The 24,640-nt window shown below is 40.9% G+C and overlaps 1 protein-coding gene across 7 annotated transcripts in view; it reads right to left on the bottom strand.

The window, feature by feature from the left end:
• Positions 1 to 24,640, bottom strand: part of myt1a (myelin transcription factor 1a) — a 64,864-nt gene that overhangs the window by 18,500 nt on the left and 21,724 nt on the right. For 6 of the 7 annotated variants that reach the window (XM_085259442.1, XM_085259437.1, XM_085259438.1 and 3 more), the window contains 6 exons: positions 24,048 to 24,196; positions 14,610 to 14,672; positions 4,835 to 4,903; positions 4,518 to 4,580; positions 4,019 to 4,102; positions 3,320 to 3,541 (listed from right to left, as the gene is read on the bottom strand). In XM_085259442.1, coding sequence (XP_085115568.1) covers positions 3,320 to 3,541; positions 4,019 to 4,102; positions 4,518 to 4,580; positions 4,835 to 4,903; positions 14,610 to 14,672; positions 24,048 to 24,196 — 650 coding nt within the window. The remainder of the gene's footprint in view (positions 1 to 3,319; positions 3,542 to 4,018; positions 4,103 to 4,517; positions 4,581 to 4,834; positions 4,904 to 14,609; positions 14,673 to 24,047; positions 24,197 to 24,640) is intronic. The other variant, XM_085259440.1, reaches the window with a different exon arrangement.

The raw sequence follows: 24,640 nt of genomic DNA on the forward strand, positions 1-24,640 counted from the left end.
GTACATCTTGTTATTTTCAATTGAATTAAATTTTAATCATACAGTGCTAAATCATAACAACCGTTACTTCAAGATTCTTTGTATTATTGTAGTCTTTACCTTACAATGTAGAGTAAAGCAGAGAAAACCCAAACAATCAGAAGCCCACGATGAACAAGCACTTGGAAACAGTGGAAAGGAAAAACTCCCCTCTACAGGAAGAAACCTATAGATCAGTTGTGGGTGGTGGGAGGGAGTCGTAGGCTTTCTTGTAGTCAATGCAGGTGGTGCTCAGGTTAGTCTGCCTGGTCTTAGGGTCCTGGTGTACTGCTCTGTTTAACAGAAGCTGGTCATTTGATCCTCTGGTGTTGTTTTCAATGCCCAGTGCTCATGTAATGATTCATGTGCTTAATCAGCTTGGTTGCTATGATACTTGAGAGGAGCTACCATGTTGTGAAAAAGCAGGCAGTTGGCTAGTAGTTCAACAGTGTTATACCCTTGTGGAGCTCCTTCATGATCGCTATTGCTCTGCCTTGTGTCAGTCCAGATGAGTACCTGCTTTTAGCAGCCTATTTAGTTGTGCCACCAGGCAATCATTGAATGAATGTCTTTAGCTTCTTCAGCCAGTAGGCATTGTTAGGACCTGGTGCTCTCCAGCTCTTCTTTCTGGAGTTTTTGGATGCCGGCCTTTGTGAAGGTGACTGATTCTTGTTCTGGGAGGTTATTTTGGTCTGCTCTTAGTCCATGATATTGATATTGTGTGACACCTTTCTTATACATATTCCTCCAGTACTGCTCAGTCACAGCTCTGTGTGGGTCTGATCTTCTACTACTGTTTCTTTGCAGTGGGAGTACACCTTTTCTGTGATGCATCTCTTCAGCCTAGTGGCCAAAGCTGTGAGCCTTTTTTGATGGTTTCAAGAACTTTATTTATAGATATCTTGTTGTATTTCTTATTTGTCCAGGACCTGTCTCTTACGATGCCCTTTTCACCTCTGTTAGCCGACTAACATCCTTCTAGTCTTCCCTGAGTTTGCTTTCTAGCCTTCTTCTTTTTTCTACATGCATTTTTAATCTTATATCCAAGTGTGGCAGTGGCATATATGAGCTTACTGGTGTCTGTGATGCTGGTATTAGAGATGGTGAGCAGAGCTCTGTTCTCTGTGAGGATCTCCTCTGATGAGACTCAGGGAGCCGGGAGAGTTGTGCTCTTGGTTGTGTGGCTACATTAAGTCTGCCCACAATCTTCATCCTCAGCCCAGTAGATGCATCATCTACAGTTACACTGCTCTCTGCCTGAGTTAGCTCATCATATTTATATGGTTAACTGTTCCCATTGTGCTGTAGTCTCGGGATCTCGCAGCTTTGATGGTAGCCTCCGCTTATTGATGTTCTTGCAATGAGCTACAGTGGGGCAAAAAAGTATTTAGTCAGCCACCGATTGTGCAAGTTCCCCCACCTAAAATGATGACAGAGGTCAGTAATTTGCACCAGAGGTACACTTCAACTGTGAGAGACAGAATGTGAAAAAAAAAATATCCATGAATCCACATGGTAGGATTTGTAAAGAATTTATTCGTAAATCAGGGTGGAAAATAAGTATTTGGTCAATAACAAAAATACAACTCAATACTTTGTAACATAACCTTTGTTGGCAATAACAGAGGTCAAACGTTTACTATAGGTCTTTACCAGGTTTGCACACACAGTAGCTGGTATTTTGGCCCATTCCTCCATGCAGATCTTCTCGAGAGCAGTGATGTTTTGGGGCTGTCGCCGAGCAACACGGACTTTCAACTCCCGCCACAGATTTTCTATGGGGTTGAGGTCTGGAGACTGGCTAGGCCACTCCAGGACTTTCAAATGCTTCTTACGGAGCCACTCCTTTGTTGCCCGGGCGGTGTGTTTTGGATCATTGTCATGTTGGAAGACCCAGCCTCGTTTCATCTTCAAAGTTCTCACTGATGGAAGGAGGTTTTGGCTCACAATCTCACGATACATGGCCCCATTCATTCTGTCCTTAACACGGATCAGTCGTCCTGTCCCCTTGGCAGAAAAACAGCCCCATAGCATGATGTTTCCACCCCCATGCTTCACAGTAGGTATGGTGTTCTTGGGATGCAACTCAGTATTCTTCTTCCTCCAAACACGACGAGTTGAGTTTATACCAAAAAGTTCTACTTTGGTTTCATCTGACCACATGACATTCTCCCAATCCTCTGCTGTATCATCCATGTGCTCTCTGGCAAACTTCAGACGGGCCTGGACATGCACCGGCTTCAGCAGCGGAACACGTCTGGCACTGCGGGATTTGATTCCCTGCCGTTGTAGTGTGTTACTGATGGTGACCTTTGTTACTTTGGTCCCAGCTCTCTGCAGGTCATTCACCAGGTCCCCCCGTGTGGTTCTGGGATCTTTGCTCACCGTTCTCATGATCATTTTGACCCCACGGGATGAGATCTTGCGTGGAGCCCCAGATCGAGGGAGATTATCAGTGGTCTTGTATGTCTTCCATTTTCTGATGATTGCTCCCACAGTTGATTTTTTTCACACCAAGCTGCTTGCCTATTGTAGATTCACTCTTCCCAGTCTGGTGCAGGTCTACAATACTTTTCCTGGTGTCCTTCGAAAGCTCTTTGGTCTTGGCCATGGCGGAGTTTGGAGTCTGACTGTTTGAGGCTGTGGACAGGTGTCTTTTATACAGATGATGAGTTCAAACAGGTGCCATTCATACAGGTAACGATTGGGGGACAGAAAAGCTTCTTACAGAAGACGTTACAGGTCTGTGAGAGCCAGAGATTTTCCTTGTTTGAGGTGACCAAATACTTATTTTCCACCCTAATTTACGAATAAATTCTTTACAAATCCTACCATGTGGATTCATGGATTTTTTTTTTCACATTCTGTCTCTCACAGTTGAAGTGTACCTCTGGTGCAAATTACTGACCTCTGTCATCATTTTAAGTGGGGGAACTTGCACAATCGGTGGCTGACTAAATACTTTTTTGCCCCACTGTACCGTCTGACTATCTTTTGACTTTCATTCCTCTTCTCTCCAGAGCATACCTCCACCTTCTTCCTACGGTCACTACAGATCACATCAAATGTTATCTGCAAACAACATGGTCCACAGAGACTCCTGCTTCAGCTCATCTGTCAGCCTGTCCAAGTACAGAAATCTGCTGTGTGTGTGTGTGTGTGTGTGTGTGTGTGTGTGTGTGTGTGTATATATATATATATATATATATATATATATATATATATTTATATGTACATAAACCAAAATAAATCAGAAGTTTGGTTAAAACCACTATTAATGATGCACTGATATTCAGGGTACCTGCGATGTGTCAAGAAGCTGCCGTTAGCATGACCAGAACCGTCACAGCCTGGTGTTGGGCAAGATGGGCCCTCGGTCTTGAAGGCCTTCCAAGAGAAGGGTGTGCCATTTAGAAGACCTTCCTTCTGCCGGCGTGCTGCTAGTGGACATCCATAAGCACTGCGATGAGTGGCGTACTTCCCACTGATGTGGCCCAGGCTATCACAGCCAGGAACAGGACATCTGTAGCCAGGCAGAAAACACTGTCAGGCTAGTTTGGCTTAGGCTAACACAAGACATTTTAAATTTGGTACATGAATTTAGACAATGGCCTCTGAATGGGTTAAAGTAGACAAATGTGTCATTTATCCCATTTGTCCAATCATTGAAATCCTTTCCATTTTTCTACAGGAAAGAATAAAGGCATAGTTTTAAAATAAGTAAGATATTATCCTCTTCACAGGGTCAGTGTGCTGTCCTGTGACAGCCCTGAAGGTGGTGTAAGAACTAAAACTCCATCATTCATCTGAATCATCATAATTCATCTTCTGATACTTAATATCTTGGAAATTAGATTTTTAATCTCAATGAGATTTTTTACCTGGATAAATAAAGGATTAATAATAAAAAAACAATATCTATAATACATTTCTTTTGAGCCAAAGTAAACCAAATTATAATCTAACACACACATGGTGCTAATGAGCTATTGTTGCAAACCTGAGCAGCTCAGAATCTTCTTTGTCATCCTTGGTAGGGGTTGATTTGACTCCACTTTTCTTGGCTCGGGGGCATCCAGACAAACTGGCACAGAGGAAGAAAGTGGACCACACAGAAAAGACAAAGCTTTGCTTAAACACAGGCTAAATAAAATTCTTTAAAAGAATAACCTCAAAAAGTAAAAAAGTCATTTGAATATTTTGAAACATGTAAGCTAATATGGGTGAAGCTGATTCTGTTTAATGCGCATTTTAACAGTTTACAAGGACTCAGTACATTTACAGTGAGTTTATGTGAACATTATATTCTGTTAGCTTAATGTTTGTCACTCAATGTCAGCTTCTGTCTTAGTGAGACTGGTGGACTGTGTAAGCAGTAGGGACCAAGAAAATAAGTCTACACACAGACTTTTTTTTATTATTGCCAAAGTGTGACATAAACACACTGAGTAACTGATGTAGTCTGTAACGAATATGTGATTGGGGAGGCAAACTCTCACCTGCGATGTGAAGCATAGTTTCCAGTGATGTGGCCTGATCCGTCACAACCTGGAGTTGGACACCTGAGACAAACACACACACACACGCACGCACACGCACACACGTGCACTTATTCAATTTGCAAATTTAAATTATTAGCACATTGCTGGCAAAAATGATTTTTTTCCACCAGATTACTTAGAATCAATTTTTTTTGTTTCCAATTTTTGATATATTGTATTATATCAAAAATATTAGTATTTTATATTAGTTTAAAAAGGAGAGCAAGGACAGAGCTGTAGCTGTGGAGGTGAGAGACGGGAGAAAGCACACATACTTTAGTTCTGCTGTGTGGGCAGCCATGAGGGTCCGAAGTGATTTATCAGCAAGAGGACAGCCTGACAGACTGAAAGATAGGTTAGAGAGAGAATGTCAGAACACCAGACAGATCAGAATGTCTGAGTATGAGTGAAGGAAAGAGCCAGAACCTGAACTAGACTTCAGAGCCAGGACAGAATTGAGCAGGATACACAGCAAGGACAGAAATGGTATTATTTTAAATTCAAGTAGTGTCATTGTTAGCTTCCCCTAAATATGTTCTTTGGCATAACCAGAGTCATCTACTCTGAATGGTGTAAGTTGTAAATGTAACAGTCTACTGTTTGCTGAAACATCTGAAAGGTCTCGTTTGTTCAAATGAAGAGAGAATGAAGGGAAATCCTCAAATGTTTCACTGCGTATCCTCTACATATAGTAACCATGTATTAGTTTTCAAAGGAGCTTGCAAAGAAAAGCGTCTGGACTTCTTTAAGTTGCTTGAAGACGTTTCACCTCTCATCCGAGAAGCTTCTTCAGTTCTAAGGTAAAATGGTGGGGAGTCCCAGATTTAAACCTAGTGGGAGTATCCCCCCAAAGAGGGACAAAAGGACCCCCTGATGATCCTCTAATCGCCTGAACCAAAGTGTGAAAATGGGTGTCGGTCCCAATCAGCCAGGGTTTCGGGTGAGCTCATTGTGAAACCTGGCCCCACTTTATCATGCGAATTGCTGAGGTCAGATGGCCCGGGATGTGAGTGTTCGTTAAGGCGTCTGGGGAGGGAACTCAAAACTGGATTATAGATGACAGACAGTTGGTGTCGTAAACCACCGCCTCTGTTCAAAGATGGTCGCTCACAGTGGAACTTAGAACTGAAGAAGCTTCTCGGATGAGAGGTGAAACGTCTTCAAGCAACTTAAAGAAGTCCAGACGGTTTTCTTTGCAAGCTCCTTTGACTACGATGACCCGGATGACTGAGAACCTCCACAGACATGTATTAGTTTGTTTTCAAAGGAGCTTGCAAAGAAAAGCGTCTGGACTTCTTTAAGTTGCTTGAAGACGTTTCACCTCTCATCCGAGAAGCTTCTTCAGTTCTAAGGTCAAATGGTGGAGAGTCCCAGATATAAACCTAGTGGGAGTATCCCCCCACAGAGGGACAAAAGGACCCCCTGATGATCCTCTAATCACCTGAGACAAGGTGTGAAACTGGGTGTGGGTCCCAATCAGCCAGAGTTTCGGGTGAGTTCATTGTGAAACCTGGCCCCACCTTATCATGCGAATTCCTGAGATCAGATGGCCCAGGATGTGAGTGGGCGTTAAGGCGTCTGGGAAGGGATCTCAAAACTGGATTATAGATGGCAGAGAGTTGGTGTCGTAAACCACCGCCTCTGTTCAAAGATGGTCGCTCACAGTGGACATAGGTGGCTTCTTTCACTCCTCTTTCAAAACCATCTGTCCTCTCTGTCCAAAATGTGAACATTGGCATCCTCGAAAGAGTGTCCTTTATCCTTAAGATGCAGATGGACTGCTGAGTCTTGTCCTGTGGAGGTGGCTCTTCTGTGTTGTGCCATGAGCTTGTGAAGTGGCTGTTTGGTCTCTCCAATGTAGAGGTCTGAGCATTCCTCGCTGCACTGTACAGCATACACCACATTGTTAAGTCTGTGTTTTGGCGTTTTGTCTTTCGGGTGAACCAGTTTTTGTCTGAGCGTGTTGCTGGGTCTGAAATACACTGGGATGTCGTGCTTGGAGAAAACTCTCCTGAGTTTTTCTGATACACCGGCTACATAGGGGATGACAATGTTGTTGCGTCTGTCCTTCTTATCCTCCCTCGCTGGTGTCTGATCTTCTTTTCTGTGCCTCTTTGCTGACTTTAAGAACGCCCATTTAGGATAGCCGCATGTTTTGAATGCTTCCTTTACATGTGTGTGTTCCTTCTTTTTTCCTTCAGGCTTAGAGGGAACATGTTCTGCCCGGTGGTGTAGGGTCCTAATTACTCCAAGTTTGTGTTCCAGAGGGTGATGGGAGTCGAACAGGAGGTACTGATCCGTGTGTGTGGGCTTCCGGTAAACTTTGATGTTGAGGTTGCCGTTCTCTTCAATGTGCACAGCGCAGTCCAGGAAAGGCAAACAGTTGTCCTTTGTGTCTTCCCTGGTGAACTTGATGTTTTTATCCACAGAGTTAATGTGCGCAGTGAAGGATTCCACTTCTTGTGTCTTGATTTTGACCCAGGTTTCACAATGAACTCACCCGAAACTCTGGCTGATTGGGACCCACACCCAGTTTCACACCTTGTCTCAGGTGATTAGAGGATCATCAGGGGGTCCTTTTGTCCCTCTGTGGGGGGATACTCCCACTAGGTTTATATCTGGGACTCTCCACCATTTGACCTTAGAACTGAAGAAGCTTCTCGGATGAGAGGTGAAACGTCTTCAAGTAACTTAAAGAAGTCCAGACGCTTTTCTTTGCAAGCTCCTTTGACTACGATGACCTGGATGACTGAGAACCTTCACAGACATATTAGTTTGTTTCATTACGTGAGGTCAGGTGTGAGAGGTCCCAGTTGTCTGTGCTAATGTGCTGGACAAATACTGAAGCAATGAAGATACAAATTTTACACGAGCCATTTCATTACAACTGAAGAAACTTTTTCAATGTGTGTACCATGCTACCCCTGCCCCCCCGAGACCCCACCCACAAAATGGGAATCTATGTAAAACCTAAATAAATAACAATAAAATTCCAAAGCTATAAACAATTTGAAAAAATGTCTTTAGCTGAGAGCTGTTAGAAAAACTAGTTTTAGTTATTTGCAAAAAAAGGAGATAAGAAATAGAAATCTCTTAAAAGTTACACTTAGTGACACTTTTCATTTCACAATTCAAACATTTTCAGTGTGGTGCTAGATTGCAGCCAAGTATGTGGTTTAGTATTGTCTTGCTGACATAAACAAGGCTTTCCCTAAACCTAGCAAACATACCTGTGTGGGGTCACAGTGGGTAGATGTGGGTGAACTGTGAGACTGTGTTGGCTGGGTTTTAAAATCTATTATGGTTGGGTAGGCTAGCCCAAGTGTTCCCCATAGTGAAATTTTGCCCATTTGTGTCCCCCAGAAGGAATTCTGTGGGCACTTAACTGTGTGGACCATGTGTGGGCACACCCCGTTTAGTGAGTGATAAGCATTGGTTTTGTCCTGCTCACACAGCCCCTCAGTTCATGGGCACATTTGCTGGTATATTATTTATAATACAAAAGTAAAGGTGTTTCATATCTTCTCTAAAATAGATGAAAACATGAAATGATAGAACATGTTTAATTACAATGTCAGAAATATAAGACTGAGAGAAGATGACTGATTTAAAACCTCAGTAAAATTAAAGTTATACTTGCTCTAATTGATATACTGCAAAAGAGCTCAACAAGTAAAATATATTAGGCCAGTATCTGAGCATGCTGTAGATCTGTTGCAGGTCTACAGTGGGACACACTGTGGGCCATTCTCTTGTTAGTGTGGGCAGCTCACAGTCAGCCCACATTATGGGCTGTCCCACTGAGGCCCCGCACTGTTGGACCAAGATATGGTTTGCATTTCATGCTTGAACTGGACCCCTGATCAGCCTACTATGGGCCTTAGTAGGGTAGTGAAATGTAAGCCCCGTGGGTCTATTCCTAGTGGCTTTACACAGCCTCAAGGGGGCATGCTGTCATCATCTGGATTGCAGCATATGATCCTAAAAACTTGTATATATCATCTGGCATATTGCTCTCTTTCTCGCACTTTCTCTCATAAAATTGTATAAAAGCAGATCAGAGTCTGGTCAGAGGTTGAATAGACAGGTCATTATTTAGCACTTTTCTTCTTTATCTGAGCACTCAAAGTGCTTTACACAACCTGCCTCAGTCACCCATACACAAGCACTTTTTTCTATGCAAGTGCTTTCTATCTACCACCTACAGGGTGCAATGGCATTACTTCAGGACTGTTTTGGATGAAGTGATTAGAGCATGTTGTATAATATGTGATACATGTGCCCTACACACTATCTTATGGCACTTGGAGAAAAAGATGAGTTAAGCCAGGATTCTGCTTATCATTTTCTCTTTAGTTTTTAGTGCAATCATCCCACAGCTCTCTCTCTGACTGGATTGAACACCTTACTCTCAAATTGGATTTTGGACTTATTGTCATGATCCTGGGTTTTTTGGCCCAGCATTTTGAGTTTTCTTGCGTTTTGATATTATTTTGGATTCTAATTTATATTTAAGTCCACTTTGTTATTCTAAGGATTTATTCTACAGTACCTAGGTTATTCTGTTTAGCCTTTTGATTATTAGATTCCCCCTTGTGTCTTTGCCCTCTGTGTGTCTGTGTTTATCTATGTTGTGAGTCTTTGTGTCTTGCTTCACTCATGTTTCATTCTGCTCCCCCTTGCCTGTCATATTATCCATGTTTCCCTAGTCATGTCTCTGTTTGTCTGTCTGCACCTCTCTGAGTGTGTTCCCATTATTTCCTGTTTTACTTTGGTAGTCTCCTACACCATGTTTTGCTTGCCTCTCTTACTTTGAAGCTACCTTGTCTCATGTGTAATGTTTAACTGTACATGCTCCATCTCATTGTGTGTAATTTGCCCCAGCTGTGTTCCCCACGAGTTTCCTGTTCCCTCGTAATTCCCTGTATATTTAAGCCTTTTGTTTTCTTCTGTCCAGCGTGGTGATCTCTCTCATTCCTGGCTGTGTGAGTCTCTATGTGTTAGTTTATAGATGTACCAGTATAGTTTTGTGTTATTTCCCCTTTCAGCAAATAAATCTGTCCTATCTTGTTCAAGCTGCACCACAGTGGTGCACCTTGTCAGCTCGTTGGTATGTTGACTGGTTAACTGACAGCAAGGCTCTGCGACTTTTGAACTGAGGATGGATGGTAAGGATGGATGTTAATGCCTTTCTGGAGACCATTTTCAAGGACACAGTAAGATGTATGCCCTCTGCACTGGGAGACACACCTCATACCCCCATCATTAAAAAAATCAGCACCACCCAGAATTTACAATAGCTTATTTCCACAGACAATAAGACTGTTAAACTCACTGTGATATGCAGAACAAAGCCACTTTTGGAAATAGGTATAGTGAAAATGCCAACATTTTATCACTATTTAATCAAAACACCCACAATGAATAGCAAAATAATTGTTTTACCAAAATTTTAAATCCCTCACACAAAATGCTATTTCTATTTTGTTTGAAGTAATTATTTTATCAGCAGTTTCTCAGTTCTTTTTTTTTTTTTTTTTTTTTTTCTTGTTCAGTGAGAGAAATCTCACTCATTATGTTTTAGGTTTGAATAAGTGCATTAAAGTCAGGTTCAGTGTTTGAGGTGGAAATAAGAAGGACACTCACATCAACAGCAAGGTCCGCCTTCCCTTCTGCACCTGAGAGCTCAAGGATGTCCTTGCCTTCCTTTTCACAAAACTAGCACTGACTTACAATAACACCTCCTGTCACGATCCTGGGTCTCTGACCCAGCGTTTTCAGTTTACGTTTTGAGTTCTTAAGTTATTCCTTTATTATGTTGAGTAATTGGATTATCTTTTGGTTGCCTTTAGTTTATTTATGTTTCACTTAGGTCTTCTGTGTTAGTCTGTCATGTTTCTTGTCTTCTTGTCCATGTTGTGAAGTTGTATTGTCATGTCTGCTTTCCACTTTGTTTCCTGTTTTATTTTGATAGTCTCGGTCCTATGTCAGTGTGGTCCGCTTTGCTTCCTTTGTCTCAATTAGTGTCAGCTGTTTCCCCATGTGTTTCCACTTCCACTAATCACCCTTGTGTGTATTTAGTATGTGTATTTCTCTCAGGTTGTCTGTTGTTCACGTCATGTTCTCCACACCATGTTTCTAAGTTTCATGTCCAGGTTTTTAATGTTGTTTGTTTTGTTCACCCAGTTTAGGTTAATGTTAGTTTTGCTTCAGTTTGCCTTGCCCTTTGTTTATACCCTTTAACAGCCTCATTAAACATCTCGCTTTTTGTTAATATTCAAGTTTTCTTTCACATTCTTTGTCTGCATTTTGGGTCCTCTTTGCAAATTCATACAGTGTGCTGCCGCATACTGTGACACCTCCTGGTATATAGCACAATGCAAAAATACCAATTTCAGTTCTGGTTTGGACAGCCAATCATAAAACCTGCCGGTTTGTTCCATTTCAGGCCAGGCCTATCTAAGCAGGCAGTCACTTCTATAAAAAAAAAAATCACTATATTTGTGGTCACTTTCACTCTTTAATTGTTTCAGTGTACAAAGATGGAATATCGGGCCTATGTCATAGACATTGCAGCTTTAGTCCAGAGACAAGGAGAAAAGGTCTAGCAAAGATTCAAATGTCTGTTCCCACTCTGCATGAGACCAATTGTTGTACTTTTTTGTGTGTTTAACTTCATAATGTTCATTCAAACTGGAATCCTTAAACACAGCTATCTGCTCTCCATAAACTAAGCAGATGGCTTTACCTGACGTCAGTAAATAAGTACTAAGAAGCTCATGTTTACATTCTTCATAAATGTTTTATTTAATGTGAGCTGATAACTTTGAAGGCCAGCTTCTTTCATAAAACTCTGTTCCAACGCATTTAAAGTGAAGCTGCATTCGCTTGTACAGGAAAAACAAACAGTCTCCTTCAAAATAACAATAAAGTTGTATTGTGTGGTGGCTGGAATATGACAAACTATTTGATCTCATGTGGACTGGCCACATGTTGGATGTGCCACAGATGCTGTACAATGTCCAGGTATGTTTCAAATCATTTCATTCTTACACCTTCACTGCTTACTCAAAAAGTAGGTCCATATTATCCAAACATCAGTGACACAGGGTTCAAAACTGGTCTAACGCATTCTAGGACAAGTGGCAGAAACATTATCTGTTCCCACTACAACCTCACAGAAGTGGACATCGGAGCAGCCAACCTTAAACAAAGAAATGTGATGCTTGTCAAGTATTGATGAAAAAGAACCAGCTGGCCTGTAGTCGTTATCACTTACTGTATCCTCCAATAAAGACAGATTGGTATGGAATGTGCGAGTCACCAGGAAAGAGGGACCAAAGCTATATGTCAGCCGTGGGAATGAGATGGCCTTGCACACTATTCTCCCAATGACTGAAATGTATTTTAACTTAAAACTTGTTATATAACTATGGGAAACCTCTTCTGTTTGTTTATAAGGAAACCCATTAGCTTCCACAACAGTGGTTGCTAATCTTCCTGGGGCCAAAACCATCAAATACAATCAAATAAAATATTACACAATAAAGTGGATACCAAATATCTGCATAATTTGGCTCTTATATCCACAGTAAATGTTTACAATTAAGAAAATATAAGCATATAAATATCAATGACACTGAAATAAAATACACAAATTTCCATTACAAATGACATTGCCCTCTTACAGTATTTACAATGAATTAAAAGCTGCCTAAATAGGCTTATAAGTGATTTTTAAAATTATGAATAGAAGCCAATTCTCTAAGTGCATAAGGCAACTTATTCCACTGAAAAGATGCTCTAAATATAACAGAGGTTTTCAAAAAGTTGCGTTTAACTCGAGGAGTTACTAAATTGCAGTTTGTTGAAAATCGTGTACTATGATTATGTATTTCATCTGGATATTGCAACTGAGCAGAAAAAAATATGGTGTGTTTAACAGTATTGCTTTTTTTAAAAAAAAAAATACAAGTAAGCCATCGTATAATTCAGCTTGTACAGAAAGCCAAGAAAGTTTATCATGCATTTTATCGATATTTGTATAGTATGAACACTTTAACACTAATCTGGCCGCCTTGTTCTGGACTAACTGAAGTCTGTTCAGAGCTGACTCACTGTTACCACTTCATTGTATCCTAGATGAACATGTTCATTTGTTACTTAGACAAAGTTTACTTCTTTGATTCCACCTTCTTGCATGATTTGGGATATGCATGTTTGCAAATTTGTTGCTGTTCAATAATGTCATCAGTAAGTCCACAGTAAGAGTGTTGCTGTTGAGGGAAAGCAAACAATGTTCTTCATGATTGATGCACCTTCTTCAGCTTGAAATTAATTGTGTTTTAAAGCACTGTTGGTATGTAATCTAAAATCTGAGTTTTGCTTCTGTCAATGAAGAATAAAAAAAATTGGCACAGAGTTTAGTAAAGAAAAAAACGAGCGAGTATTTTCTATGTGTCTTGTGATTATTCATTTTTAAGACATGAGAATGGAGGCTAGAATCTTTTCCAGCTGTCATAGGATGAGAAGGCAGGGTACACCCTTGTCATGACTTTATTCCAAGGCTCTCACGGCAATACAGACAGCAATTCATGCTGATATTTATAGATCTGGCCAATAGGAAGAACATGCCCACACAAGAAACCAGCAGGTGGATATTTCCTCAGTTTTGCCCAAGTTCACCTGGTCTAAGTATAGAGAGGCAACCTGAACCCTTCTGTCATTGTGCTTATTCTGAGGAGAGGAAGAGTTTGGTCTGTCTGCTGACTTCAGCCAGGTATTGGATGTAGAGGGCAGTATAAGTAAATACAGTATTTTGGTAATAATGTGTGAGAAGTTTGAATGCTTTGCTTTTCCTGCAGTGAACACAGCTATAGACACACACTAGGAAAGTCACAGGACTGGATGCCATAAAAGTAATGTGTCAGCAGAGATGGGCAGTAACGTGTAATCCGATTACTTTTTTCAAGTAACGCGTAAAGTAAGGGATTACTATTGCAAATTAGATTTCTGTTACTTTCCCATAAGCACGCTGTGTTACTGCATTACTAAACCGTGATTTTGTTTGTAAGAGTGTCTCATGACAACGAGCGTGTGATGTCCGTGGCAGCAACAGACGTGTGTAGATCAACAATGGATAATATGGAGGACGGGAGAGAGTACGACCATGCAGCTTTTAAAGCTTGGAAGTACTCACATTACTTTGAGTTTGATTCCGTAAAAAGGGTAAAATTAAACTTCAAATCTGAGCAAGCACTGAGCACGCTGCCACGGGAATGTGAAATTCACAGAGAAACCCCCAAATCCCTCCACTGACATGACCACTGCGGTGGCAAACCTCCACCAGTCCCACTCCTGCTAAACAGGTGAAAGTAGATTTAAGAGTGGCATGACTTAGTGCTGCTGAATCTTTGATTTGAGTTTTTTCTTTTGCTGTGCATTACTTGGATCTATTTGAAAGAGTGAGTGTACACACATTATTTTATTTTATATGCTGAATATGCAGAAAACAGGTTTAACTGTTAAACAATTTTCTTCAAGTCAAAGACAGTTACATATAATAAAATGTTTGCTCGATGCAATGTGCATAAAGTTAAAAGATTAAAACTAATAAAACAATTTTTAAAAAGAGGCTTTTCCATTTGATTCAATTTTATATGATGGATTATGCAGAAAAATGGGCTGAAAGGTCTATTGCTTTATTACCTATTCAGATTGTGTATCATGTTTTTAAACTAAGTAATAAAATAATAAAGTATATAATTACTGTTGAAAATAAGTAATCAGTAAAGTAATGGGATTACTTTCATGGAGAAGTAATTAGTAACTAATTACTATTTTCAAGTAACTTGACCAAACTGTGTGTCAGTAATGGTGAACAGTGTTCTGACTGCTGTCTGACAGACTTAGTAAAGACAGGCTAATGAGATTTTTCTTTCTTTTTTTTACAGGCCAAAATGAAAGTTTTTTTTTTTTGCTATAATCACACTTTGAAAACAGCAGAAGCAAACACTGGACATTACTTCTAAGCTAGATTTGAGGTCTTACCTCCGATGTGATGCGTAATTGCCAGTAATGTGTCCACTGCCATCACAGCCTGGAGTAGGACACCTAGGGTCAAGAACACATTCACAGATCAGTGTAGTGCTTCTACAGACTTTTCAGAAAACAAAAGCTTTCTTGTGCACATATCCTGTGTCTTGCATTGTCTTTTGCTCCCATGTTTTCATTTCATTTCATTTAAATACTCTCCCTTTCTAAAAGAGAAACTCATAATTACATATGCAATAAAGCAAGCAACAAAAATCGACTGGTACTTAACTATAACACTTTTCTTTATATATATATATATATATATATATATATATATATATTTTTTTTTTTTTTTTTTTTTTTTCATTTTCACAAATAGTACATAATTACATAACATAATAATGTGTACAGTTCAGAGCCATAACCCCCCCCCCCCCCCCCAAGCAACCCCCCCCCCCAAAAACACCCCACAAAGCAATAACAACCCCCAAAACAAAGCAAAAACAAAAACAAACAAACAGACTGAGAACTAAACACAAAACAAAACACCAGCTCAGATCCATCTAAAAAGTAAATAAAAAATATAATACAGTACAATACCTGTGGTCCCAGTAGTACATTGCAGTTTGAACACTCAAGAGAATCCTTGTAACATAATACTAGAGACATCAGGTTCCACATAATTCAAGTATGGTTCCTACACCTTGAAGAATTGGTCTGTTTTTGAGTGCAGTACACATGTAAGATATTCCAATGGCACTAGATCCAACACTACTCTTTTCCAACCTTTAATAGTTGGTGCTTTTTCATTAATCCATTGGAGTAGTATATTCCTCACCGCATAGGTGAGAATACAATACAACCTCCTATTATTCTTGGATATTAACCGCCGGCTGGGGAGACTCAGTATGAGAGACAAAGGGTCCATCTCCAATTTACAACCCAAAATCTTCTCCATTTCAGATAACACATTAGACCAATATTCTTGCAATTTCAAACATGAACAGAAGCTGTGAGTTAGGGTACCAATTTCTGTCTTGCATTTGATGCACATGGGTGAAAGGGTAGGATTATATTGATGTTTAGGGGCAGGGATAGCTCAGTAGGTAAAGTGGTCGCCCCATGATCGGAAGGTCGGCGGTTCGAATCCACTTAACGGCTACCCTGAGGTACCCCTGAGCAAGGTACCGTCCCTACACACTGCTCCCCGGGCGCCTGCTTAGTGGGCTGCCCACTGCTTCACTGAGTGAATGGGTCAAATGCAGAGAAAAACAAGTAATTTCCCCATGGGGATCAATAAAGTATCCATTATTATTATTATTATTATGTCTGCGAAATATGGATATATGCATTCTGTGTATGATTTTTAACTGTATTGCTTTGGTACGATTACAAACTGAGATTGATTTGGCATAACTCCAGACATGTTTCCACTTTTCATTATCAATTATTATACCTAACTCCTTTTCCCGTGTGCCTTTAAGCCTCTGTGACATCACTGAAGATACAGAATATAAAGCCGTAGAAAATATCTTCACAGGTACCTCTTTATCTGTTAAAAATAATAATTTCTTAACATGAGAGACTTCATGACTCTCACTGAAGTTAGTACTGTGCAAGATATAATGCCTTATCTGTAAATAATGGAAAAAGTCATGTTTGGGGAGAGAATATTTCTCAACCATTTGGTCAAATGGCATAACCACATTGTCGGAGAATAAGTCCCTCAGTCTGTGAACTCCTTTGTTCTTCCATTCCTTAAAACCTATATCAAACATCCCCGGTTGAAAGTGAAGATTATTCACAATAGGGGTGAACATAGATGTTAACTTCAACCTTCCCTCAATTCGACATACTGACCGTCAGGCCTTAAGTGTATTAAGTGTGATTGGATTATCACAGCCCGATCTAATATCTTTAAAGTTCTTAAAGAACAGTTATTAAGGGACAGTTAGTCCCTTAATGGATACTTTGAAAGAGAGGTTTCAATCCCCAACCAGATAGAGTGTGAATTATTTGTGACCCAGTCATGAATATAGCACATGTGAGTACTCAATTGATATGTACTAATACAGGGGTGGGCAACTCCAGGCCTCGAGGGCCGGTGTCCCTGCAGGTTTTAGATGTGTCCTTGAACCAACACAGCTGATTTCAATGGCTAAATTAGCTCCTCAACATGTCCTGAAGTTCTCCAGAGGCCTGGTAACGAACTAATCATGTGATTCAGGTGTGTTGACCCAAGGTGAGATCTAAAACCTGCAGGACACCGGCCCTCGGGGCCTGGAATTGCCCACCCCAGTTCTAATATTTGGTAAATCTAAACCCCCTACTGAACCTGGGAGCTGTAGTGTGGCCATCTTAAGTTTTGGTCTGCGTTTGCTCCATATAAAAGAGCTTAGCCAGCTATTCAGATCCTTCATCACCCTATTTGAAATTATAACTGGAATAATTTGAACAGGATATAACAGTTGAGGCAAAATATTCATCTTAACCATTGGTATACGTTCTAGCCAGGAAACAGGTAGGGAATTCCATCTCTCCAAATCCTGCTTTACCTTCTTGAACAGAGGGGCAAAATTTGCTTTATACATTTGTTTAAATTTTGGAGTTATAAATAGTATACAAAATCTGTGGGGGACCTCATGAAGAGGAAAGAAAACAGTCCAGTTGGCACTGAATTAAGGCTCCCAGTTGGCATAGCCTCCGACTTAGTCAAATTTACTTTATAACCAGAAAACTGACTAAATGTATCAATATTTATTTATTTATTTATTTATTTATTTATTTATTGTCATTGTCAGAGAACAATGAAATTGCATTTGGGGCTTCCGTACAACCCGTAAATAAAATAATGAAGAAAATAATAAATACCCCTTAAAACCCAAGTGTAAATATTTAACCCAGTGTGACTCCAGTGCAATAAGACAATCCTTAGCAACAACATGAGAACATGACAAGTAAACATGAGAACCTGACAAGTAAGTTCAGTGCTATTAAGAAGTTGGATATGGTTATTGTCCGTGAGAGGGGGGCAGAGAGTTCAGGAGCCTCACAGCCTGTGGATACAGGCTGTTGGCCAGTCTGGATGTTCTGGCCTGTATAGACCTGTACCTTCTCCCTGAGGGCAGCAGATGGAAAAGGTGGCGCGCAGGGTGATGTTGGTCCCGCAGAATACTGTGCACCCGTCTCAGACAGCGAGTGGGGAAGATATTACTAATCTCTGGCAGACTTATTCCAATAATTCTGCCAGCTTCTTTCACCACCCGCTGGAGTGCTTGCTGATCGGCCTTGGTGCAGCTGGGGAACCACACTAGAAATCCATACGTCAGAACGCTGCTGATGGCACAGTTGTAGAAGTTCAAGATCAGAGATCTGGGAATGTGTGCGCTCCGCAGTCTCCTCAGGTAGTAGAGGCGCTGTTGGGCTTTCCATGCAACTGAGGTGATATGGTTGCCCCAGGACAGGTCCTCGGTCACAGTTACCCCCAAGATAATAATGTTAAGTAAAGCCGGTACTGATGTCTTGCATCCAGAGAAAGCACCAAACCGCCCATGTTCCTTTGCTGAGCAGCCTGAATCAGACTGAGAAGGGGCCTGACATTGTTACGGGAATTACGGCCTTTTATAAAGCCTGTTTGCTCTTCTTTAATAATTAGAGGCAGGAGAGTTTCGAGTCGAGTAGCTAATATTTTAGAAAGTATCTTCTGGTCCACATTTAGAAGAGCTATCGGTCTATAAGAGGAACAAGACTCTGCACACTTCCCCTTCTTCAAAATAAGAGAGATATTAGGTTCCCTTACAGTCTGAGGTAATCTATTACGCAAGAACGAATATCTAAACATATTAAGTAATGGGTCTATTAACAGCTCACTGAATTCTTTATAAAATTCTCTACTAAAACCATCAGGTCCTGGGGCTTTTCCGTTCTTTAAAGTTTTTATAGCGTTTAGTACTTCCCCTCTAGAAATGGGAGCATTGAAGGTGGTCTGTTGTTTTGTTGCTATGGTAGGCAGATTGAGCCTGGAGAAGAAATCCTCCATTAATTCCAGTGCGTCAACTGGTTGTTCAGATGTATATAGTCTACAATAAAATTCTTTGAAGATGTTATTTATGGTTTTACTATCATATACACGCTCATTCTGAGCATCACAAATAACTGTAATAACTTGTGTTTCGGATCTTTTCTTGGTAAGATATGCCAAGTATTTTCCGGGTTTGTTTCCATGTTCATAAAATCTTTGTCTACAGGGAGTGCAGAATTATTAGGCAAATGAGTATTTTGTCCACATCATCCTCTTCATGCATGTTGTCTTACTCCAAGCTGTATAGGCTTGAAAGCCTACTACCAATTAAGCATATTAGGTGATGTGCATCTCTGTAATGAGAAGGGGTGTGGTCTAATGACATCAACACCCTATATCAGGTGTGCTTAATTATTAGGCAACGTCCTTTCCTTTGGCAAAATGGGTCAAAAGAAGGACTTGACAGGCTCAGAAAAGTCAAAAATAGTGAGATATCTTGCAGAGGGATGCAGCAGTCTCAAAATTGCAAAGCTTCTGAAGCGTGATCATCGAACAATCAAGCGTTTCATTCAAAATAGTCAACAGGGTCGCAAGAAGCGTGTGGAAAAACCAAGGTGCAAAATAACTGCCCATGAACTGAGAAAAGTCAAGCGTGCAGCTGCCAAGATGCCACTTGCCACCAGTTTGGCCATATTTCAGAGCTGCAACATCACTGGAGTGCCCAAGAGCACAAGGTGTGCAATACTCAGAGACATGGCCAAGGTAAGAAAGGCTGAAAGACGACCACCACTGAACAAGATACGCAAGCTGAAACGTCAAGACTGGGCCAAGAAATATCTCAAGACTGGTTTTTCTAAGGTTTTATGGACTGATGAAATGAGAGTGAGTCTTGATGGGCCAGATGGATGGGCCTGTGGCTGGATTGGTAAAGGGCAGAGAGCTCCAGTCCGACTCAGACGCCAGCAAGGTGGAGGTGGAGTACTGGTTTGGGCTGGTTTCATCAAAGATGAGCTTGTGGGGCCTTTTCGGGTTGAGGATGGAGTCAAGCTCAACTCCCAGTCCTACTGCCAGTTTCTGGAAGACACCTTCTTCAAGCAGTGGTACAGGAAGAAGTCTGCATCCTTCAAGAAAAACGTGATTTTCATGCAGGACAATGGTCCATCACACGCATCCAAGTACTCCACAGCGTGGCTGGCAAGAAAGGGTATAAAAGAAGAAAAACTAATGACACGGCCACCTTGTTCACCTGATCTGAACCCCATTGAGAACCTGTGGTCCATCATCAAACGTGAGATTTACAAGGAGGGAAAACAGTACACCTCTCTGAACAGTGTCTGGGAGGCTGTGGTTGCTGCTGCACGCAATGTTGATGGTGAACAGATCAAAACACTGACAGAATCCATGGATGGCAGGCTTTTGAGTGTCCTTGCAAAGAAAGGTAGCTATATTGGTCGCTGATTTGTTTTTGTTTTGTTTTTGAATGTCAGAAATGTATATTTGTGAATGTGGAGATGTTATATTGGTTTCACTGGTAAAAATAAATAATTGAAATGGGTATATATTTGTTTTTTGTTAAGTTGCCTAATAATTATGCACAGTAATAGTCACCTGCACACACAGATATCCCCCTAAAATAGCTAAAACTAAAAACAAACTAAAAACTACTTCCAAAAACATTCAGCTTTGAAATTAATGAGTTTTTTGGGTTCATTGAGAACATGGTTGTTGTTCAATAATAAAATTATTCCTCAAAAATACAACTTGCCTAATAATTCTGCACTCCCTGTAGTAAACTTAAGGTTAAGTTCTTAATCTTGTGTAAAAAGGCTATCTAAAGTTGATCTGACAGCAGATATCTCTTGCAGTAAGGCAGGAGTTGGGGAATCAGCATAAGTACTTTCTTTTGTTTTAAATTCTGTCATTAACTGATTCTGCTTCCTCAATTTCTGCTGCCGCTTATTGGTATAATTTAATAGTTTCCCACAGTAGGGCAGAGTCATTTGTTGACTGCCGGTTGATGTACAAAAAATATCTAAACTCAGTGTTGAAGTAAGATATAAATGTATGGTCCTTTAGAATAGTTGTATTTAACCTCCAGTATTTTCCTCTGTTTACCATATCTTTGAGAGAGAGATCCAGCATTACATTGGCATGGCCTGAGATTAGAATACTACTAATTTCACACGATAAGACTAAGTGCAACAATAGCCCTGGTAAAAAAAAAAAAAAAAAATCAATCCTAGTTTTATTCTCCATACATCTACAAATCTCAAATCTTCACAGATAGAATTAAGTGCCTTAGCTTGTGGTGAGAGAGGCAAAGGCTTGTGGGGGAGCCTGTCAATAACAGGATTCAGTATACAATTGAAATCTCCCCACACTATAGAAATGTCAGAGTTAATCTCAGCGAAGTCTGTAAATACTGTGGTCATAAAATCAGACGAATGAGCAGGATGGTAGTAAACATTCAATATAGAAACAACCATACCCAATAATATTCCCTTGACTATAACATACCTTCCATGCCTGTCCTTGACACACTCTGTATTTGAAAAAAGGGGGCTTTTCCTCACAAGGATTGCACCCCTCTACTTCTTGAGGTAAATGACGAGAAAAATACCTGTCCAATTCCACCTTGCGGTAATTTAAGGTGTTCTACATCATATAAATGTGTTTCTTGCAAAAGTACAATATCAATGTGTTCTTTTTTCAGAAAGGTGAGTATTTTTCTCCTTTTAATACGATTATGGACCACTCTTACATTCCATGTACACAAATGCAGCTGATTACTTGCCATATTATTTAAGTCACCTACTGATAGACAAGTTACTGACGAGTAGTGTCTTCCTGCCTCTGTTCAAGTGAATGAAGCAGCGAAACGGCCTCCTTCGGGGTGTTAAATCTCCTCTGAGTCCCGTTCACCATTACTCTCAAGGTAGCTGGGTATAGTAATGCATAGTCCACATTCATCTTCCTCAGCCGCACCTTTACATCATCGAAAGGTTTCCTTCTTCGAACGACCTCAGCTAATCATTAAAGAAGGAAATCCTAGATTCCTTACATGTGGGGCTGTCCTTGTTAGATCGGTGGGGTCCGAGCCGACGAGCCGCCTCCATCACGCGTTGTTTATCTGCATAGTTGTGAAACTTCATTATAAGTGGCCTGGGATGTTGATCAACGCCGGGCTTCGGTGCTGAGGATCGGTGTGCTCGGTCAAGTTTCAGCCTCCCTGCCTTTGTGTCCATCTGGAGGTACTCCGGGATCCACTTTTCAAGGAACTTAACTGGATCTGGGCCCTCCGTGCCTTCAGGTAAGCCGACTATACGTACGTTGCACCTGCGACCTCGGTTGTCAAGTTCATCTTTATGTTCTAGCATCTCATGTATTTGTTTCTCGAGTTGTGCCAGCTTAGCCTCTGATAATGTCGCCGTGTCCTCCACATTAGCAATCCATTTCTCCGCCTCATTCATTCTGGTGGCGATCGCCTGCAGCTGTGAGGTCTGTTTTTTAATAGCTTCGAGAACAGTAGAAATCTTGGAGTCAATTACTTTAGTAAGATTATCAGTTATTCTATCCAAAGCGTGAACAATACTTGGTTCCATAGAGCCGGGACTAGCAGACATGCTCAGTATCTCCGGTATGGTGCCTAGCTCCTCTTTGTTTTCAGCATAACTGGGAGTTTTCCTCAATGATTTTTTTGTACTTCTGTCCGAGATTTTTAGGAAGTAACTGTTCAGGTTCATGTCAAAACACTCCCCTTTGGAAATTCTGTACTTGACGCCGTTCAAATATAAAGATATGAGATAAATATTAACAAATACCACTGGAGCTCACTCAGCCACAATGTCTACTCTACGGCGCCATCTTGAATTCCCCCCTAACACTTGTCTACTCTGAGTACTCTTTTGTGCTTTTTACTACAAGCTTCATTCACCCAGCCACACACATGTTCAAACCTTGGTGCCCGCTCTAACATTCACACACACCCTCCAGTTGTGAGTCAGGAGCATTGGGAGGAACTTGAGTTCAGTACTTGAGGATACTGACCCACCCATATTCTGCTTGGTAGATGACCTGCTCCATAAGGTGACAGAAAGTGACAAACAAGAGACAGAAACCTTCTGTCGCTTGTTTCTTGCTCACCCTGGCTAAATAATAGAACTTGTGGTCTTCAGCATGCCTGTTGAAAAGCAGAGCAGCTATGAAAGACCACGGGTTTGTTTGTTTATCAAACAATGAGACAGTGAAAGAGGCTATTTTAACAGAGCGTTATATATTTATCAGTGACTTTGTAGATAAGATGAAATTATCTTTATGTTCCTCCCATTATGAAGATGATCACCAGTGTCCTGAGTCATGTATCTCCTTCTCTCCAATAAAAGTGAATGACTTAGTTACAGTAATGGGAAAGATGAAACCCTCATCATCCTCGTTAGAGATCTTGCCTCCTTCTGTCCTGTTTGGAACTTTCACAATCACTTCATTGCTGTCTATTATTAGCAACTCACTGAGAAAAGTTTGTGGGTTCTTTCAACACATCACATTCGATCGGGGACCCCAGTTTACATCCTGCATTTGGAGAGAGTTCTATGCCATTGTCGGTGCCAAGGTTAGTCTTTCCTCTGGCGTCTATCTGCACATTAACAGGAAAACCAAACGAGCCAACCAGGAGTTAGAAGCACTGTCCACCTGGAGCAAGCAGCTATCCTGGATCAACAACACAGTACCGTGACGTCTTTGGCTATGGTGTCTCTACATTTAACATCTATCAACCTCCTCTGTTTCCACCAACTGAAGCTGAGAGTTCTGTCTCTTCTGTGCAGCAGCATCTGGTTAGCTGTTGGCACCTGGAAGGCCACTTAGGCTGCTCTCTGCAGGACAATGAACCAAAATACGCACATTGCTGACTTGCTGACGCCAGGTTTCTGACCAGCCTACTGACCTGGTCAGAAAGTTTGTTTTTCCACAAAAGATGTTCCACTCAGAACAGAACCCAAAAAAATATTACAGTTGCTTATTAACCCTTTGAAACTGAGGCCTTGAATAATCCTTTGTCAGTAGTTTTACACTTCTTATTTAATATGAGGATACACAAAGTTTTCCATCTGTCCCAATTGAACCCCCACAACCCAAATTTCAAAATTTCTTTGCGAGCACTAATTTGCATGACATATTTCATTGATATAATTTCTCACATGCACACGTCTTCCTGCCCTACTGACATAATCCCTCTTAAATGTATTAAACATTTAGCTATAATTTCCTATAAACCCCTCTTGAGATTCCACTGCTTTAGATCATTACAGACCAATTTACAAACTGCCATTCATTTAAAAAAAATCTTTGCAACTGGGTTTGTTTCTCTGCCACAGCTCTTAATTGTACAGCTGGTTTTCATCACACAAGGTTTGTAAAAAATATTAAAGACTTACACAAGAAGCTCTTTTTTGCTGTCTTTGGGCTGAAACTTGACCTTGAAGCTGGTGGTGGTGACCTCACCGGGGTATTTCCTGTCCTCCAAGTTCTCTTGGTCCTCTTCCTCACCTTCAGATGAGGTATATGAGGGAGCTGTGTACTCCACCTAAAGCAAGGTAAGACATAAGGTGCTTGTAGCAAGGACCCAGGCTGCCAGACAGTTTTTCCCAAATGTGAATTTTTTTTATTTGTGCAAACAATTTAGGAGACAGTCTGCTCCATGCTCTCACGGCTTCCTGCCAAACAATAACCGAAAGGGAGGAATCCCGTTGAGGCCTGGGGCACCTCCTGCACTGTAAACAACAGAGGGGTTGGTGGGGTGGCTGAAGAAGAATTTAAAATTCATGTTTCGTGCAGTTCTTTTAGTGTACAAGACATGAACAGAGGCCCCTGGCCAGTCAGTATCTCTTTTGGGATGCTGGTTAACCAACTCTGGACACTCCAGGCAGGACATGTGCCATCGGCGCACATAATCCGCCTGGAAAATCATTTTCCACGGCTTCTTCTTTCGTGCGAGTGTTATGAATCACTTAATAAATCCATCAATTTT

The sequence above is a fragment of the Mchenga conophoros genome, linkage group LG20 (assembly GCF_057382185.1).
Source record: "Mchenga conophoros isolate Kocher_MC1m ecotype Shallow Benthic linkage group LG20, M_conophoros_male_GT1.1, whole genome shotgun sequence".
Lineage (NCBI taxonomy): Eukaryota > Metazoa > Chordata > Actinopteri > Cichliformes > Cichlidae > Mchenga > Mchenga conophoros.